Source organism: Mastigoproctus giganteus, chromosome 13, assembly GCF_048544385.1.
Source record: "Mastigoproctus giganteus isolate SK-2022 chromosome 13, ASM4854438v1, whole genome shotgun sequence".
Classification (NCBI taxonomy): Eukaryota; Metazoa; Arthropoda; class Arachnida; order Uropygi; family Thelyphonidae; genus Mastigoproctus; species Mastigoproctus giganteus.
Window position 1 is genome coordinate 101,900,953 of NC_143587.1, and position 20,560 is coordinate 101,921,512.

General features: G+C 36.3%; 1 protein-coding gene across 1 annotated transcript; it reads right to left on the bottom strand.

The window, feature by feature from the left end:
• Positions 1 to 1,328: 1,328 nt before the first annotated feature.
• Positions 1,329 to 8,577, bottom strand: LOC150076310 (synaptonemal complex protein 1-like). The gene is made up of 3 exons (XM_090387316.1): positions 8,514 to 8,577; positions 3,054 to 3,187; positions 1,329 to 1,437 (listed from the first exon to the last, which is right to left on the bottom strand). The coding sequence occupies exons 1-3, from the start codon at positions 8,529 to 8,531 to the stop codon at positions 1,329 to 1,331; spliced, it is 261 nt and encodes an 86-aa protein (XP_090243442.1). The 5' UTR covers positions 8,532 to 8,577.
• Between the last annotated feature and the right edge of the window lie 11,983 nt (positions 8,578 to 20,560).

Consider the following 20,560-nt stretch of genomic DNA (forward strand, 5'->3'; position numbering starts at 1 on the left):
CTGAGATATACAAATGATTGCTGCATTGAGATATAAAAATAAACATAGAGATGGTGCAGTTCACAGATTTCTATTTCACAGAACCAGCTTTTGAGTGCAAAGAGATTGTAGAGCATGCTGAGACATCACATTTGACACTGATATTAGCAACTTCAATGGAGGGCAGATTATCAGCCTTTACCAAAGTTACTGAGGCTGCATGGTTCTTTGTCATGTAATGAAAAATGCTACCCATGACAGTACCACAGTGCACAGATCACCACATACATGTGTGATGATGATGTGGTGAGCACAGTGACCCTAGAGCCATTGTTGAATGCAATACTGCACACCCTGCTGATGTTATTGTGTGGGGAGTGATCACTTTTGATAGTCTGTTGTCATCAGTGTTCATCAATGGCAATCTGACACTAACTGCCATCTTGCTGAGATTCTGAAACCTGTAGCTCTCCAGTTTCTTACTGGGGTGTCTGGTGTCATTTTGAGGTACGACAATGTCTGATCACATACTGCAGGGGTTTCCTCTGAGTGTACTTCATGGTGTGGAATACTGTCTTGGGCAGGGCAGGTTCCTATATTTCTTTCCCATCAAGCATGTATTGGCCATGATGTGGATGCCACCTGCAGCCAACACAGACCATGGACGTTCTCGTTCTCTCATTCTCTCTCTCTCTCTCTCTCGCACAGACATGCACACATGCATGCACACACACACACACACACACACACACACACACACACACACACACACACACACACACACACAAAGAAAATTAATTACTTTGAGAAGTTTTTTAGGTTAGCTTACTTAAGTTCTAATAAACCATATAAATTTTGCTTATAAACATGTTGTGTCTTTCATTAATGAAGTTTAAAATAACATTCCAAACAGCAGAAAATAAAACTAATTTAGCAAACACATCAAGTGATACTCAAATCGATACATAAATAATATTTTTTATTGTTATAGAATTAAGAAATAAAAATTTTCACTTTAAAAATGTCAAATACACACCAAGACACATTCTCAAGAGACATTTGGAACATATTTGAAGAGAAGAGACATGGTTCAATGAAGTGATAACATATTGTAGCTAAAATATACTTTAATAAATAGCAATCTCAAACACATATGCACGAAATGACATCACAAATTGTTCAACTGATTAAATATAATTTGTGTGCTAGTTTAAGCTCACATGATGTGTCCATTAATTTATTACTTTTAGTCTTCCAATATATGAAAAGGGATGCTTTGCGCTAGTAAAAGAGGTACATTTTTTACTATTGTTTCTTGCCAAGACTTATTACTTAATGTCCAGTGAAAATCAATGTGAAGAAATAAAACAAATTACAGACTTACAACACGATATTTTTTCTTGTAGTCTTTCCATGTGATTCTTCAAAATATTGCAGAGTTCTCTTGTAGCACCCATTCTGTAGGAATAAATAAATAAATAAATATACTATATATATAAACCTACACATAAGTAATTACAAGTAACCAGAAGAACAAAGTGTGAAAATAAAGTAAAATCTAATAAACACCAGTAGGTGCAAAACAGCCATAATTGCAGGGATCAGAATGAACAAGAACACACTGGAACACTGTTCCAGTTTGTCACATGCATTGCTAATAGGTTAACTGCCTCCACTTGATTATTCTGATGAGCATTCTGTTCCATAAAATTTTCTGCTTCGAGCCCTGCATATCTGGATATTGTTACTGCAGTAAGAATACACCATCCCAGTGTAATGGTGAGATGGCTACCCATCTTGTCATTAAACCCTAGTAAATCTGAGCTTGGAACTGCAAGTGACCAAAGACAAACCTATCATTCATAGCATTTAGTGAACTGCATTTCATGAAATGAATTTTCATGAAAGACCTGCAGCCCAATTTTCAATAACAAATACAAATTCATGCCACTGACTGGCAGAGTGCAAAGTGACCAGCCTTTTACTTTCTGCAAAATGCCAATGTTGAAATTGCATGATATGCCATCTAGAAAAGGATCTAGAAACTAATAGAATCAATAATCCCCCATCCTTACCAGTTCATGCCCAGCACCACCACATATTCTTGCTAATTACATAAAGGAATTTAATTTTAAGCACTTGTAATAAAATAAATTAAAACAACTGTTTATAAAATAAATTTAATACTAGTTAACAAATAAATGTTTATTAAATACAGAATCAATGTTCATGAGTAGCTCATTAACATCCTACTTACCTGCTCTAAATTAAAGCTAAAAGGCATAATAGTAGAATTTACACTATTAATGTTTCTGGTTTTTCAAATTGGTTGTATACTTTTTTTTTTGTTATTTTTGCCTATTGGGAGGAGTGTTAGTGTCACTAACAAAAGTTGTCTATACCATAAGCCGCACATAATGTAGGCTGACCACCTCTGACATAGTGCAAAACAAATTGAACCTGAACTGTGGATCAATGGTAATCAGTACAGTGGAATGTTGAATCATACCCAAACATGTCCATCAGACTAAGAGTACAGGGGATGTCTGGAGAATGCTTACTAAGTGTGTTTTCCAAACTGTGAAGGTGGAAGGAGAAGGGAATGTTATGGTTTGGGGATGTTTCTTGTGAAATGGAACCAGATCCACTGGTTGTGATGCACAGAATCATGAATGCTTTGTCCTACATTGTTCTTGAGAATTCTGATGATTTCAAAAGATTTCAACATGAACATTTTAGTTCATAACTGCATGTATGTACATTGTAAATTATCACCTCCAAGTCAGCAATTCAGAAATACTCGGGACAAAACTATTTATTAAAAAAAAAAAAAAACTACTTATTTCCATGTAATACACAGTCCATTACTTAATTCCCTTTTCTCATTTCAAGCAGGTTCTGTATTTGAGCTCTTAAAATGGTCTCTGCAGTAATGGGTGAAAACACAATGTACAGTTGTGTTTTTGCCCATACTATGTATACTGATGACTGAAGCAACAAACTCTTTGGCATACTATGTTCTAAATTCAGATGAATACAACCTAAATAGCAAACAGGCAAAAACACTAACTTACTTTTGTAAAATTTCATTTCGATTCTGAAGTTCCTCTCTTAAACTGTGGCTAAGACGTTCATTCTCTAATTGAAGATCAAGCAAAGATTTTCGCAGGGAATCAATAGTTTGCGATGTTTCTTGCAATTTTTTATCCTGCAATAATGAAATTATATATCATACTTAGTATAGTATATGTGAAGTTTCTGAGTTTCAGTTTTAATTTAAAAAAGTTATTTTCAAATTAATGAATTAATCTGAATTGAGAACTAATGTCAGTCTATGCACTGCTCCAAAATTATAAGTGACTACTACAGACGTTTCCAAATTTTCATGTCTTGTGCCTTGCTGTCCTCCCATCATGAAAGGCTTGGGCTAAAATGCTGTCAAGATGGGAGGAATTTTTATTGAATCATTTTCACACCATGGCCAAATTGATCAGTCCCAAGCAGGACTAATCAACTCTGCTCAGAAATGTGATTGATAAAGATAATTTCTGATTGACTCAAATTGTTATCTGACTAACAATTCCACCCCTCCTACTGCCCAGAAACCTGGATTTTTAATCCATTAAACAGGCATAACCTGACCACAGAATAGACTTTATAGGCAGAACAACATCTTTCAACATCTTTGACTTTTAATATTACTAAGACAAATTAAAAAAGAAAATACCAAAACATATAATAAACACAGCAAATTACTGTTACAGTTCAGGTTGAACTTAGCAAGGTATAATTCTGCTACTGATGTACCAAGCTACCTAATATTCAAAATAAAATAAAAAAACTACAGTGATCCCAGACAGTTTTTAAATTATATACAGTGGGACTAACTGATGATGTTACCAACAGAAAATTCTAAACGGGGAGCATTCAAGGAAGTAATCTTGGAAGTTACTAGGCTTTTTGTTCCAACTAAGAAATCCTGTTCAAAATTTAGGCCTAAATGAATGTCAGATGAACTAATGAGACTCGTTAGTTCATGGGATGCATAAAAATTATCAAGTTACACTTGATAATTTTTAATTATCAAGAAGCCTATGGTAGATATAAGCTAGTCAGTAAGCAAGTCACAAAGGAGGTTAGGCAAGCAAAGACAGATAATGAGAAATCTTTGGCAAAGGATGCAAAGAGAACAGCAAAGACTTCTTTACTTATGTAAACTCTAGAAGAAAGGGGATGAATCAGATTGGTCCACTTGATATCGATGGATCAACTACTGATGATTCTGTTCAGGTGACAAAGTGAATAAATATTTTGCATCTACATTCACACGTGAGGAGTTACTTAGGGAAGGGAATGCCAGAGGTTAATCAAACTATAACAGAGAGCTAAAGGATTTTGTAATAACTGAGAGTAAAGTAGAGAAGAAATTGTTGAAGTTAAACATAAGAAAGGCACCTGGGGTGGGTGGAATCTATCCAGTTATATTAAAGGAGGCAACAAAGGAAGTAAGCAAACCCTTAGTCATTATTATGAGATTATTATCATTATTATCTTGATTCACGGGAGGTACCCATGGACTAGAGATCTGCAAATATATCCCCAATTCACAAAGGGGATAAAAGGGCAACACGAGTAATTACAGACCTGTTAGGTTAAATTCTGTTCCAAGAAAAATAATACAGTCACTAGTTAAAGAAGCATTGCAGGATCATCTAGACAAGACTGTATTTATAATTCAGACACAGCATGGGGGTGTTTAGGCAAAGTTTTGTCTGACCAATTTGATTGAATATTATGATGTGGTCACAAAGGAAATGGATGAAAAAAATAATTTTGATATCATATACTTGGATTTCAGAAAGCTTTGGATACTGTTACACATGGAAGATTGCTGTACAAATTGGAACAGTATGGCATTAGGGGCAAGTTTCTGCTATGGATAAAGGGATGGCTAAGTGTGTGTGTGTGAGAGAGAGAGAGAGAGAGAGAGAGAGAGAGAGAGAGAGAGAGAGAGAGAGAGAGAGAGAGAATGGAAATCAATGGAAACTGTTCTTCATGGGCTTATGTTATTATTCGAGTCCTCATTGTTGTTTTCCATATATATTGATAATATTGATGAAGGTATATCAGGTTTAATGTCCAGGTTTGCACACAATACGAAGGTTGGCAGGGTTGTAAAGACACCAATGACAGCATGCTACTGCAACGGGATCCAGAAATGTTGGGCAGATGGACTGAGTGGTGCAGATAGGTAGCAGTGACCCCAGAGTAATGTACCAACTGCGCGAAAGTACACTCAGGTAGTGGAAAATGAAAAAGATCTAGGGGTACTTGTGCAGTCAGATATGACATTTTCTGACAAGTGCAGGCAGGCTGCCAGAACAGCCCATGGGAGTCTTGTCAATGATATACAATAATTTTGCTAGCAAGGATAAGGGGGTGATTGTCCCCTTGTATAATGCGATGGTCAGGCCACACCTTAAGTACTGCATACAGGTATGGAAGCCTTATTTTAGGAAGGATGTAGAGTTGTTGAATGAGTACAGAGAAGGGCAACGAGATTGTTCAGAGGAACAAAGGGTTGCTCTGATCTTACCAAGAAAGGTTTAAGTGCTGCAAATTCCAGCATCTGAAGATTAGACACCTGCAAAGTGATCTGATTTGAGGTTTATAAGGCCTTGAATGGTGTCATCAAGCTCAATGCTGATGGGATTCTTTCTCTTGCTCAGATTATGCAACTGCGGGGGCCATATATTTAAAATGAGGAAAGACAGTTGTAGAACAGATGTGCGGAAATTTGCCCTTAGTCAGCGAGTGGTTGACTGCTCAAACAAACTTCCATCTGTTGTTGTGGAAGTTGATAGCTTAAATAAATTCAAGGACAAACTAGACAAACTTTTGGAGTGAATGGATGGGTGAAATGGAAAGTTTTTTTTTTTTTTTTTTTGGCTGATGCTGTATAAGCGTGCTTTCTTGCATCATATGCATTTACTAATGACTAGATCGTATGTATAGCTTAGCTTAATTTTCAGCACTCACCTCATAGTAATCTGCTTAGCTGGTGGAGGGTTTTACCACATACATAGTGGTTATAGGATTCTAATACTTTACAGGGATTATGGGTTTAAAATTAAGTTATGGGCTATAAAAAAATTTTTAAGAAAGGAAAGTGCACCTTCCATGGTTGCCTAATTAAATTAAATTAAATGAAGAGGAAAAAAGAAAAGGAAAATATAAGCTAATAATCGCGCACGAGCGACTTTCGAGTTTCCTCGTCTTCAGTTAGCTATAGTGGAGGGGGGAAGAGAGAGCGCTTCCCCCTCCCTACTACTACTTCTAAGAGGATGTAAATATAGAGATTAAAAAAAAAACAACACATTCTAAAGTGAATACAAAAATTAGTTTTAATTAACAGATCTCATGTCAGAACAACATATAAATCATTTGTTTTGGTTTCTCGGTTCACTTTTTAACAAAATGTTTGCAAAATTAGGCTGCACAAAAAGGCTAATTTTGTGAGTCACCAGTGGAGAAAAAGAGATTAAACGTTAGAAATATATAGAGAAAGTATTTCTACTTTAGATAAGACGGGTCTGTCTATTACTAAAAACATCAGGCTTTTAAAACATGGTATTATCTAATCTAAAAAAAAGAAAACAAAGAACAAATTTTGCCAAGAGTAACAGCTGGTCCAATCTCATTTGTATCCTATTGTATTATTCCTACACTGATAACAGCTGCCAATTTAATATTTACTGTCATACAAATGTTATACTACATCTTCATCACTAGTTAAATTTTCCAATAAAGTGTCCATTTTTCCTCCCATTTTACGATCAAACCGGTTAGCTGCTTCTGCCAAAATGACACTTCATACTGCTTAAATGGCTCAGCTATGTTTGATATAAAACTGGACCAATAAAGGGATGTGTACACAGACTGGCAGAGTCTCAAACATTTACAGTCTAGGGCAAGCAGAATCAAATATGAGATGCAGAAAACACAGCACTTACATGTAACAAATTATATTCATAGCTCAAAGTTTGCTGATAACTCAATGGTTGGTAGGATGGTTAATGACAAAATACATTAATGCAATAAAACTTAAGAGAAATTGGCAGCTCAGAAGTGACCAACTGATAAATGAAAGGTACTGCACATGGGTAGCCTTAACCTCAGAATCACATTCCAACTGGGTCATACCACACTCAAGATGGTGAACAAAAATAGACCATGGGATAATTGTAAAGTAAGGCAAAATTCTCTAAGCAGTGCAGATTGACAGCTAGGAAGCTCATGGGATACCATCAAAGTTATACGTGGAAACTTTTCCAACAGGTAAAAGGAAGTGATTATCTCATTGTATAAAGCAATATTTAGGCTGCATCTTGAGCACTGCGTACAGGTCTCATTTCAAGATGTAGATTTTTGAAATGAGGGGAAAAAAAAAGAACAAGTTTAGTTGAGAGCACAAACACATTTAAATTGAAAAAGGACGATTAATATCCCATTTTGAGTATTAATCAGGACAGACATGGGGAAATAACAATTAGGCCTGATGCAGCTGAGTGGTTAGCATGGAAGTGTAGTAGCACACACACACATTTGAATTGTTATGGTTCAAGCCCAAGTGACTGCCAAAATGATGGCATTCTTCTCAAAATGATTAGCTGTAAAGTTATACACGGAAGAGATTCCAATCCTGTACACTGAAAAGTTTGGAAATTAAGTATCGACATGGGGAACTTATTAGGATGTTTAAAACAGTAATAATTAAAAATTTGCCTTTTGTAGATTTAGAGAGGGATTACATAAACAATTGAATGAAGTAGATAAAAACTGGGGAGATATTCAATATATTTTTATTTCATTATTTTTTTTTTACAGTAGATGCTTCATAAACTTTGCTTCTTTGCATCATTCGGTCATCTTGATACTAAATAGTGGTATGTTTCTGACTGCTATATGCCCATTATTCAATTATATAATTTATTTAATCCTGGTTAACAATATACCCTCTATGATACATCATTCATCCTTTTTGTGTAATAAACTGCGAAAGAAAACAGACAGCAAATGAACAATACCATTTGAACAACAAAATTAAAAGTTTATGAAACTGAATAATAACTGATAATAAAAAACTATTATATCTTATTTAAATAATAATAAGTTACTAGTAGTATTTTCAAAACCTCAGCATGTAATCTTAAATGGAGCTCACAAAACAAAATAATGTTCTACTTTAATCATGTCTTTAAATTAGACATTTTCTTTGTGGACATGCACATTGTGAACAAGGATCTAGTATAGGGTTTGTAACATAAACCTTATTTATTAAAATATCTATCACAGTGCATAAAGCATTGTAATAGTTCATTACTTGGTGAATTACATTCTGTTTTGTGACATTTTCTAAGTGCAAAAGGGTACACTGTACATCTGCATTTAATAGGAAATTATTACTTTCTGTATTATTTTAGCTTAGATGAAGGAAACATAAGTACTCCATATAATAGTATATTACTTATAACCTTTTGCAAGGAATCCATTTCGACAGCCACTTTCCATCTCTGTATTTTTTCAGCTTCAGCATACAATTTTGAATGAACAGCAGCAAGTTTGTTTGATCCTTCCTGGGGGAAACTATTATTCTGAATTTTTGAGAGGGTCTGGACATTAATATCATCATTTCCTAATAAAAAATATGATCATGATTAAATAAAGATCATTTTAAATGACATTTTAAAAACTGTCAAACTGTAAAAAATGCTGTAATTATTAAAATTAAAATTTTGACACTAAAAAAAAAGAAACTTATTCTGTTTATCCTTGCTCAAAAATAAGAAGATATAGATTAAGAGCATGTGTTATGTTCATGTGAGTGTGTATCACACATCAGAGCAATTAAGGATACAAGGTGTCAGTATATCATGTCTAAATTTCAAGTATTCTATAGTAGGTTTGCCTGTTTGTTAAGTAAAAAATCAGAATTTCTGGGAGAAAGGAAAAACTGTGCAACTCTTCCCCAAAATCAACTAAACTGCCCATGTTGTGAAAAAAAAGGCAATAAAAGTTCCTCCCATCATTGACAGCCTTTTTAATATAATCACTCTGTTGAAGGATGGTGATTATAACCACTATGCTATCAACAAAAGTATACATTAAGTGATGAAGCAGCCAAGGCCAACAGGTGTCATTATATGCTGTATATAAGATGTGTAAAGGGCCTACCTATTAACTGCTTGAAAAAACAATCCAAATTTGTTTCCTTTGGTCTTTCCGGAAATTGAATCCAAGAGTATTTCACACAGTGCAGACAGCAGCAACGTTATCCATTATGCTTCGCACAAGTACTGATAAAGGTGATGTATTTTGTAAACCATAATTTCTTATGATATTTATGCATACAGGAATAGCTAAATAACATTCCTTTCTTATTATCACAGTATCAGTGTTTTTAATTTTTAAGTGATTTTTCTCCAAGAAAAGGGATAACAACATCAGTAATATACACTCAACTACCCTTGAGGCAAATCTCCTTCTTCAAGAGGAGTGTTTCCAGTTACAATGGGTTTCCTCAGCCTACAAAGTTATTTTTTTGGTAGGAATTTTTTTACTGCCATAAAGTGCGGTTCAAGGTGTCTTGGTCAGTTAAACCTCGAGATAAAGGTTCCATTGGAGAAGAGACAATCACCAAGTTGTGATCTGAGGTGCCTAAAGGACCACACACACTTCAACCGTATACTTAGAAGGGTTGTTTCTGAGAAAAAGATCAAGCGTGTTGGTTATACGATTAGGATTCCCCTGTATTCTGGTAGGTAAACAAACAATCTGTGCAAGGTCATTAGTAATTGAAAAAACTTCAGAATCTCGACCAGCTGGGTCGGTGCAACTAGAAAACAGAAGCCAACTGGAGTTGTGAACATTAAAATCACCAAGGAAAATAACCTCACAGTTAGGAAAGTTGGACTGGAGAAAGTCAAGTTGCAAAGAGAGGAAGTCAAAGAGTTCCAAGTAATTAGTGGAGTTGGGAGACCAGTAAAGACAACAGATGAATCTGAAAGAATGAGGTAGAGAGATTTTAAGCCAGAGAAGATCGAAAAGAGATTCCAAATTACCAAGTCTCTGACAGGGAATATCGGAACGGACATATGCACAAGTACCACCTTTGAGGGGAAAGGAATCATACAGCGAATAATTTGGGCAACTGAAATGAGCAGTGCAAATTAGTTTGCTCCAATAGTTTGACAATTCATGATGTATTCAATAGTAAGAAAAAGTGGGGGGAAAATGGCATACACATATTAAGAATATACCCAGATCCTTGCCACATTATGTCAAGGAGCTGGGTATATTCTTAATGTGTAGAGGCAGAGTAGAGGTAGCAAGATTATACACTAGCTGATCTGGAAGCCTCCTAGAGAGTTACCAATAGGTTCGATCCGGTGTACTAACTAGTGGCTGGCCCGTGAACAATGTTTTAGAGCTGTACCCTCGGAATGTAAGGAAGTTCAGATCTCGCCATGGTCTTCATCATAACCTCAAAAGACTGCATGATGGAAGAGATGGGGAAGGGTTGACCGGAATTTAGCTCTGGAGACTACACATGGGTTCCACCACATCAAGCCTCCTATAAGCAAAGTAAAAATCAGTATTGCACCAGTTGATGAGAGTCATCTATCACCTAGTACTGCCTGGTAAGACAGAGGGGCGGCATTCCTCCATGTGGTGTGGGCACCACACCTTGACCCCTGCTTACGTTGGTTCACACCTGGGTGGTCACCCATAGTGTGATTACAAATGGGGGTTATACCCTGGATTACTAACAATCCCACCATCGTGAAGGTGCAAGCAGAGGATTTGGCTGTTACAGACCGTCCGAACTTCACTGAAATTGGGTCTACTTGACTTAAGCGAATATCGGTGTTTTAGACTCCCAGGTAGCAAAGCACAGCCTGTCTGGCATATCTGAGAGAATGTCTGCAAAAACCTGAAGGACCATTACAATATTTGCATACCAAAATGAAAGAACCCTAATTTTTTTGAAGCGCTAATGATGACCTTTCAGACTGACTAAGAAATAACTCATTGGCATAATAAAATTAACTTCAACTAGCTGTTTATTTCATCATACAGTATCTACAAACAATGTTTTTTGATATAGGTCTTATGATGCAGAAGCTTTGACAATTGCAAACAAAATTAAGATTTTACAAGCTTTAGACCTACGTATGTTCTAATATCAACATCACTAAACAGTTCGGCATTTCTCACAGTACACTGTTCATTATTCTAAAAGATTGAAAAAAAAAAAATGAAAACTTTTTTCCTACCTGGTGCAACAGATTTCTTTTCAAGAAATTTGCTGCACCAGGTAGGATCAGAGCTTGAAAGGCAAAGTATCTGGATCTTGAAAAGGTACTCTTGATATGGCTAATGATGAAGGTGCGAAAAAAATTCCCACAGAAAGAAATCTTTTATAAACCAGGGCTGAATAATTTGTGTATTGGATGAATACTGAAGATTTCAAGTCTTCCAACCGAAATTCATTTTAATAGAGGTTTTAAAAACCTAAAAATCATTGTGGGCTGTCTTTCAAAAAAAGTGTGGGCCAAAAACGCAGCCATCAACACTGAAGCTATAAAGGAATAGATGAAAAATCAGTTTAAAAATATTTTGTTGAAACATAATGAGAATGATATCTTGAATGCTGATGAAACTGAACATTTTTTAACTTGCTAATGGATAAAATGCTAGCATTTGAAAGTAAGAAATATATAGTAATGGATAAAATGCAATACAGCGGATTACCATTCTTCTAGCAGAAAACATGTTTGACAGAGAAACACCCTGTCTTAATCACTGGGAAAGTCCAAAAGCCCCAATACGTTAAAATTTTGAAAGCAGTGTCAACTATGCATCAAACAAACCAAAAGGCTTGGATGCCATCAAAATTATGCGAAGAACAGATTGTAAGATGAGCAAGGAGAATAGGAAAATTTTGCTATTTATGGATAACTGCACCCACATTGCTGAGTGAATGGCTTATGTGAAATCATTGTTGCATACCTGCCACATATGCACATTATGGTCTTGTTGCAACTGCACCATAAAACCCACAAACAAGCAACCTGCCATTAAATATAACATCAGTTCTTCCACCACTTGATCAAAGTATAATCCCATGCTTTAAGAAAAACCATTAAGAAAACTGTCCTATGTCTCAAAAGCAAAACACAATGTGAAACTGACACACCACAGGCAATGTATTTATGTGTTTCGGTTTGGTTGGTTGGTTTTTAGGATTTTAGGAGCATTAGCAACTAAGGCCATATTGCTCCGGGGATATGTGGTGGTCATTCCCTGACTTTTCCACATCCTCCGTATTTGGTGGGCATGGGCTCGAACCCCGGTCTAATCAAAAAGCGTGTGCTATGCACTGCTGCTCCTGCCCACCTGGCTACAGAGGCGCCATGTGTATGTTTCGGTAAGGGATGAGATTCATGGAAGGGTAATCTCCAACTGCTTCAAACATGCTGGACTTGTTGCCTTGAATGAGGCAGTGAATGAAGTTATGTGCTTCCTCTATTAATTGCAAGAGCAGTTGACTAACACTGAAGGGCGAAGGTAAAGAAAGCCTGCACGAGAACAACAAGAAACGCTGGATAACTTACGCGGAAAATTAGTTTGCCGATACAGCACTCTAGCGCTGCTCACTCGGTAAACAGACGGGAGGTGTTATCGGTCTGGAGCAAAGTTGAGAACGATATACTGATTGACAGGTAGGCGTGGTAAAACGACGTGCTGATTGGTGCGCAAACACAACACAACACACGATAACATCAGTTTAGTATCACTGTAGCAGCACTAATGGTAACTTGTCCTAATCGCACATGCCCTAACATTTACTGTAATGGTGAAAAAAGGTCAGGTTACCTCGACTTGAATCCCATGGGAGCTTGAACCCCTCTCAAAGTGGAGGGGATAACCTAACCTTTTTTCTTTAGAATCAGTCATATTTAGAAATACATTCATAAAAAAATAAATTTTTTTATGACTGTATTTTTATTTTCTTGTTCAATGATATGCCCTAACGGTGAAAAAATGTCAGGTTACCTCGACTTGAATCCCATGGGAGCTTGAACCCCTCTCAAAGTGGAGGGGATAACCTAACCTTTTTTCTTTAGAATCAGTCATATTTAGAAATACATTCATAAAAAAATAAATTTTTTTATGACTGTATTTTTATTTTCTTGTTCAATGATATGCCCTAACGGTGAAAAAATGTCAGGTTACCTCCACTTGAATCCCATGGGAGCTTGAACCCCTCTCGAAGTGGAGGGGGTAACTTAACCTTTTTTCTTTAGAATCATGAGTGGACTAGCACATAAATTGTTTATTAATAAAATATTAATATTTTTATTACTGTACTTTTATTTTTAAAGACACTCATGCAGAAATTTCTTCCACCTTTAAAAGATTCATCGCTACTATTACCTGTTCACCGTTCATTACAAAATTATTATGCACCGTTCTTTACTGGTAAATACACATCACAATGCCAACCAATGACTACACAGTAGTTTGTCGTCTGTTGCACCCACCACCAATCATTTCCTCGTTTGCCACGCCTACCTGTCAATCAATATATCCTCCAGACCAAGCAGCTAGAGTGCCGTGTCGGGAAGCTAATTTTCCGCGTAAGTTATCCGACATTTCTCGTCGTTCTCATGCAGGGTTTCTTTATCCAAGCCCACTGAAGAAATTTTGAGGATGTGCATAAACACCTAAACATAGAGTGAAATGTGTTTTGAAGACTAAAACTATACTGAAGTGGATTACATGAAGTAGACTACACTGCATGTTTCAGGATATGTACAAATGAAGAGAAATTCATTGTGGCTGCAAAGGAACCCGAAATTTGTAGTAGTGAAGAGGAGGAACATACTGTGGTTGAGCAATAAATTTCATTAGGATGCTAGCCAATGGTTAGAATTTGTATGTTGTGTTTTTTTTTGTTTTTTTTTTGTATTTTCAAACACAGCCTAACTGCAATAGTGAATTTGGTACTATCATGCACCTTCATAATTCTCTTTTAAAACATGCTCTGCCAATAAAACAGTGAATTTCAAAAGATTATTTTAAAGTCTAAAACCTATTCCCATCTATAGTTAGGCATTACTATATATGTATGCATACACATAGATACTGTATATGTTAACTAATATAAACAGTAATTACTATACATACAAAATTTACAAATTAATCTTACTAACACCATACAATCAATGAAAAATGGAAAACTACCATTTTTGTTAATACTGCAGTACACATTCTGAATTACTGTTACTATGTATTTTATTAATAGGATTACATTAAACATTCAAATGTTTCTTTGTTCTTTTGCTGATTCCATGAACCAATGATATGCAGTCCTTTTAATATAACAACGGTTTGTCTCATTCTTTCTCTGTTTGTCTACTGTTTGTCTCAAATAACAACTGTTTGTCTCACTCACTTTTTTAATAAATATATATATACATGAAGGTTAAGAAGATAAAAGATACTGATTGACATTAGACTTAAATTTCTGTAGATTGTAATTTTTGGGAATGATTTGAAGCATGGTTGTTTCAGAAAACAGAAGTTCAAGGGATAAATAAGGAAGAAGAAAAGTTGGTTCTGTGAGTTTGAAGGTGAACAATAAATGGATGCTGACTGGTCAAGGCAGGTGCTTGAACTGGATTGGAGGAGAGAGTAAGAATTACATATGCCAATTTAGAGGAACAGTGCCTATGGAAGTATCTATAGAAAAGGCATGCAGCAAAAACAGAATGTGTATGAGAACAATACAATGACTTTAAAAGAGAATGGTCATTAATTATCCTAACTGCCCTGTTTTGAAATAGAGTCCAGAAGCCTCACAGAAGTTAGGGGTGTACCACCCCAAGATGTGGGAACAATATTCCATGGTAGGAAGGATTTGCAATTCAAAGTGAGTAAGTTATTATTTAGAAGAAAATCAATGCTGAAAGCAAAAGAAAAAAAAACCTAGTTTTTATTTTCAAAATATCAAAGAGGGCTAAGTTTTAGTAGGATTGAAATTAACTTAAGTTATCTTTGCCCATTGGAGAATTACCTGCATTTAAGGAATTGAGGGTAGACATTCGAGAAGATGAAGCTGTTTGTGTAGTGCAAGGTTTCTCAAACTGGAAAGTGGAATGCAATGTGCTATCATCAGCAAAACTATGGATAGGATTTCAGTCAATGGAAGAAGGTCATTAATATACAAGAGGAAAAGAGTGAGAGAAAGAACTAAGCCTTGGAGAAGCCAAAAGACAGAGCCACAAACCATCATCCACAATGAGTACACAGAAATAAAACTGAATACCCAATCACAAAACAGTCAACAATCCAAAAGATGGAAACATATCTATAAGACCTTTATACCAAACATGATCAAAAGCCTTAGAAATGTCAAGCACAACTACTTGAGTTTCACAAAACCTTTGCATTGAATTTGTCCACAGAGGAGTAACTTAAGCCAATATATTACCAGTGAATTGACAACAATGGAATCCATACAGCGGTCATTGATCAGATGGAAAGTTTTGAAATAGTTAAGAAGTTCACGGTTAGTGGACTTCTCCATTACTTTGAAAAGAGTAGAAGTAAGTGCAATGGGATGATAATTTCCAAGCAGAAGAAAAACCACCAGTATAATGAGATTCTTCCTCTTGCTCAGACCACACATGTGGGGGAGCACAAATTCAAACTGAGGAAGAATAGTTGCAGAATAGATGTATGGAGGTTTGCCTTTAGCCAGCAGGTGATTGACTGCTGGATAAAACTTCTATCTGTTGTTTTCGAAGTTGATAGCTTAAATAAATTCAAAGAAGTAGACAAACCATTGGAGGGAATGAATAGTGAAATGAGAGGATTTTTCTTTTTTTTTTTTGCAGATGCCAAATAAGCTTGCTTTCTGGCATCATTTGCCACTGCTAAATGCTAATAATAAGAAAACATAAAAAGGCAACACAGGAACAGGAACAAGATCAGGAGTGCACAGGTGTTGAAAACAACTGGAGAAATGTCAGCAGGATCTGGAGCTGGTGAAGGTAAAGAAAGCCAACACGAGAACGATGAGAAACGTCAGATAACTTCCGCAGAAAATAAGTTTCCCGATATGGCACTCTAGCGTTGCTCGCTTGGTAAACAGATGGTAGGTGTTATCGGTCTGGAGTAAAGTTGAGAACGATATACTGATTGACAGTTAAGTGTGGCAAATGACGTGCTGATTGGTGCGTGAACACAACACACAATAACATAGGTTTAATATCACTCAGAAGCATTAATGGTAACTTGCCCTAACAAACGCTTTCCATAATGGTGAAAAAAGGTCAGCTTACCTCCACTTGAATCCCATGGGAGCTTGAACCCCTCCCGAAATGGAGGGGGTAACCTAACCTTTTTTCTTTAGAATCATGGGTTGACTAGCACATAAATTGTTTATCAACAAAATATTAATTTTTTTATTACTGTACTTTTATTTTTAAAGACACTCATGCAGATACACACATATCATAATGTCAATCAACACCTCAATAGCTATTCACTATATACATATATATATATATAAAGAATTTTTATCCTATTATTTCCTAACCTACCGAAATATAACAAAAAATAAAGAAACCTTTTCCTTTTTTCGTAACCAAACCTAAATCAACAATATAGTAAAAACACTCATGAACTCCAAAAAACTGATTTTAATAATGAGGAAAAAACACAACGAAGAACATAAAAATGAATGGAACGAAACTTTTATTAATTTAGTTTTCATCAAAAAATCAACTAACGTTTTATTTTCCTTACAAATTTCTTCCAACTTTAAAAGATTCATCATTGCTATTACCTGTTTACCGTTCATCACAAAACTATTATGCACTATTCTTTACTCATAAATACACATTATAATGCCAACCAATGACTACACAGTAGCTTGTCATCTGTCGCGCCCACCACCAATCATCGTTTGCCATGCCTACCTGTCATATATTCTTCTCGATTTTGGCTACAGACCGATAACATCTACCGTCTGTTTACTAAGCGAGCAGCGCTAGAGTCCGGTGTCGGGAAACTAATTTTCCTTTAAGTTATCTGACATTTCTCGTTGTTCTCATGTTGACTTTCTTTACCTTAGCCCTGGAGCTTTCCTGACATCAAGATTATTCAAAATTCTTCTGACATCTTTTTGAAAGAAAACCACAGGAGGCACTGAATATAGTATACTGGGAATAGTATGGGTGGCTTACCAAGCTCACCAATACAACAGTTAGAACAAAAGTAGGGTCAGCTTTATCTTTAGCTGTTTTATGTTTTAAGAGAAGTATATATATGGGCAAAAGTTGTGGTCAACAGCTTTGGCAAGAGACCAGAATGCTTGACTATTGTATGTACAAGAAGCAAGTTTTCTACTCTTAGCTTGTTCCAAATCTAGTTTGGACTGATTAATAACTGCTATACAATTGTTGGAGCATTAGGTTAGGCAGAAATAAACCTGGATGGACGTGAACAAATTGCATAACATTCTTGTAATGCCAAACAATGGAAAGCTAAGAATGGCCACAAGGGAAAGGCTCCACTGGAGAAAAGATATGCACAAGTACTAACTTCGCAAAGAATCATACAGTGAATATTAGAACAACTGAGATGAGCTGTGGTTGAGGCAACCAATACTTGGGATTCTGTCAGAAAAAATAAGTGGGGTTTGGCAGACAGTAAGTAGAAATGGACATCACTGAGACTAGAACTGAGACCACATATATTTGTGAAACGAATGAGGAAGTGTTTGTGAAGTTTATTTCTTTTTTGCAGATAAGTTTGTTCTACTAGTTTGACTCTTAACGATGCATTCAGCAGATAAAATAAAGGCAAATGGTGGACATGTTGTGTGAAGTAATGAAATTTTTGGCTATGGTGTACATACAGCAATAATATACCCATGCTCCTTGATGTAGCATGCCCCCAACCCGCATATACACTACTCAGACTTCCTCTGGTAACTATCTGGCAATTGAAGAGAAAATCAACCCATACTGGACGATCTATTGGCTTAGACACAAGTTAATAAACTAAAAATCTCTACAAGCAAGACAAATTTTATGATTTTCCAAACTCATTTGGCATACAATAGTCCTCCAAAAGTTCTAATAAACAACTTTCAAATTCCCTATGTCTCAAGCAACAAATATTTAGGTGTAACACTAGATGACAGAATATCATTCTTGCCGCATCCATCAAAACTGTTAGAAAAAATCAGGAACTTCACTTACTCCGTGGTTAGAATCTCTAAAAAAGAATGGAGATTGATGAAGAAAACCCTTTCAATTATACTATAAGACAATATTCTTACTGATAGTGTCTTATGCCGCTAGTGTATGGTTCAGAAATGTTATAAAAGTGAAAATGCATACCAAACTGATATCCTTACAATGCTCTGTTCTTTTGGCTATCAATTGTGCTCCTAGAACAGTATTGAATAATGCTTTACAGGTGTTAGGTGGTATGATGCCCTTGACCTGTTTATTATATACAGAACAATGACTCATCATTTGAGGAAGGGCCTTGCTACAGAAATATTGGGGATTTCCTCAGATCCGGCAAACAACTTAAAGATAGAAAAGACCAGAATTTGGGAGGATTTTTTGTAAATGTGTGGCAAATCCATTGGGATGAAAGTGAGCATGGATTAGTTAATAGAACATTTGTTCCTAAAGCTGATTTTGTATCAAAGATTCAAGTTTTTCCATGGTTTGTTTGTTTTGTTTGTTATTTGGTTTTTAGGAGCATTAGCAACTAAGGCCATATTGCTCCGGGATATGCGGTGGTCATTCCCTGACCTTTCCGCATCCTCCGTATTTGGTGGTGACGGGCTCGAACCCCGGTCTAATTAAGAAGCGTGTGCTACGCACTGCTTTTTCCATGGTTTACACCTTCTATGACCATATCTTATTTACTCACAGGTTATGGTTCCCTCCACTCTTCAAAAGAGGACTGGAACCTGATCCTTACTGTACTTGCGGAGGCTTGGAGACATGGGACCACGTACTTTTCCATTGCATATTATACTCACAGGCCAGATTAGACCTACAAACTGCAGTTCCAGATCTCACAGAGGCTAATGTAAACATACTTGTGGAAAATAAAACTAATTTCAAGGCATTACAGATTTTCTCCACCTTGGCTTTCAAGAAGAGAATTGAGCTGAGAGCTCAAACTGCTAGGCAATTTACTTAACAGATCTTGAAAATCTAAAGTAATAGATGGAAATCGGCTTTGGGGTATAGTTGGCATATTGTGATACATCACCTAACCTAGAACCACAGTATAAAACAACGGGTGTGATTTCTAGATTGTTTGTTTGTTTGTTTATTTGTTTGGGGATTTTTTTGGCGCATGGGCATCTATGGCCATAGTGCGCCATACATAGGTTAGTATTTATCCTATTTCTTTATGGATCGAGAGTCAGGAAACTAATTGTTGACTAGCTAAAGGAGGTGGTATACATTGATCACTTTGAGAAAGGTAAAAATCTTTGAGACATTTGTTTTATTGCCCAAAAGTGAAATAAGCGTTAGTGGGTCTTCAATTGTGGCTGGAGTGAAGAGATTCTGGCATTCTATTGCAAATTTTGTGCATTCCACAAGGATATGTTTCACTGAAAGCACTGTTTTACAGTGATCACACTGGGGATGAATCTCCCCTCTTAAAAGGTAACCATGAGTAATATTAGTGTGACCTATTCGGAGACGAGCTAGTATTACCTCCTGTTGTCGAATTGCACTGAGGCTTGAAGGCCATTGCTCAAGATTTGGCTTGATACTTCGAAGCTTATTTTCAAGTTGGTTTTGCCATGTTGATTGCCACTGGTACATGCATTTTTCCTGTATTATTCGTCTATAATCTTGATGTGGAACTCTCCACTGTACATCAGGTGGTAAGTTGGCCGCTTTTGTGGCATTGTCCGCTAATTCATTTCCTGGAATTCCCATATGCCCTGGGACCCAACAGAAGTGTATGGTTCTTCCAAGCTCGGATAAGGTATATAAAGAGTTTGTTATTTCTTTTACGACTGGGTGGGTGATGTTCATGGTGTTTTCCAGAGCTTGAAGTGCACTTAGAGAATCAGAGAAAATTATACTGTTTTCAATATTGGAGGTCTCGATATGCTTCAGTGCAACCTGAATTGCCATTAGTTCAGCAGAAAATATACTGAACTCATGTGGCAGTTGGTAGGCCAATGTTATGTTCAGCAAAACTGTGGTGATTCCAACGTGGGTGTCATTCTTTGACCCATCTGTATGAACTACAACAACTGCTCCACCACTGCAAGGTACAATTGCAAGAAATTTTCTTTATGTAGTGCAGATTTATCCCATTTATGAAGGTATTTATCACATGAAGGTGGAGTAATGCTCCACAGAGCAAGGAGTAGTGGAGGGGTATTTGAGATATTATCAAAACTCAGATTAAGTTCTTCTAGAAGATGTCTTATTCTTATACCTAACGGTCAGTT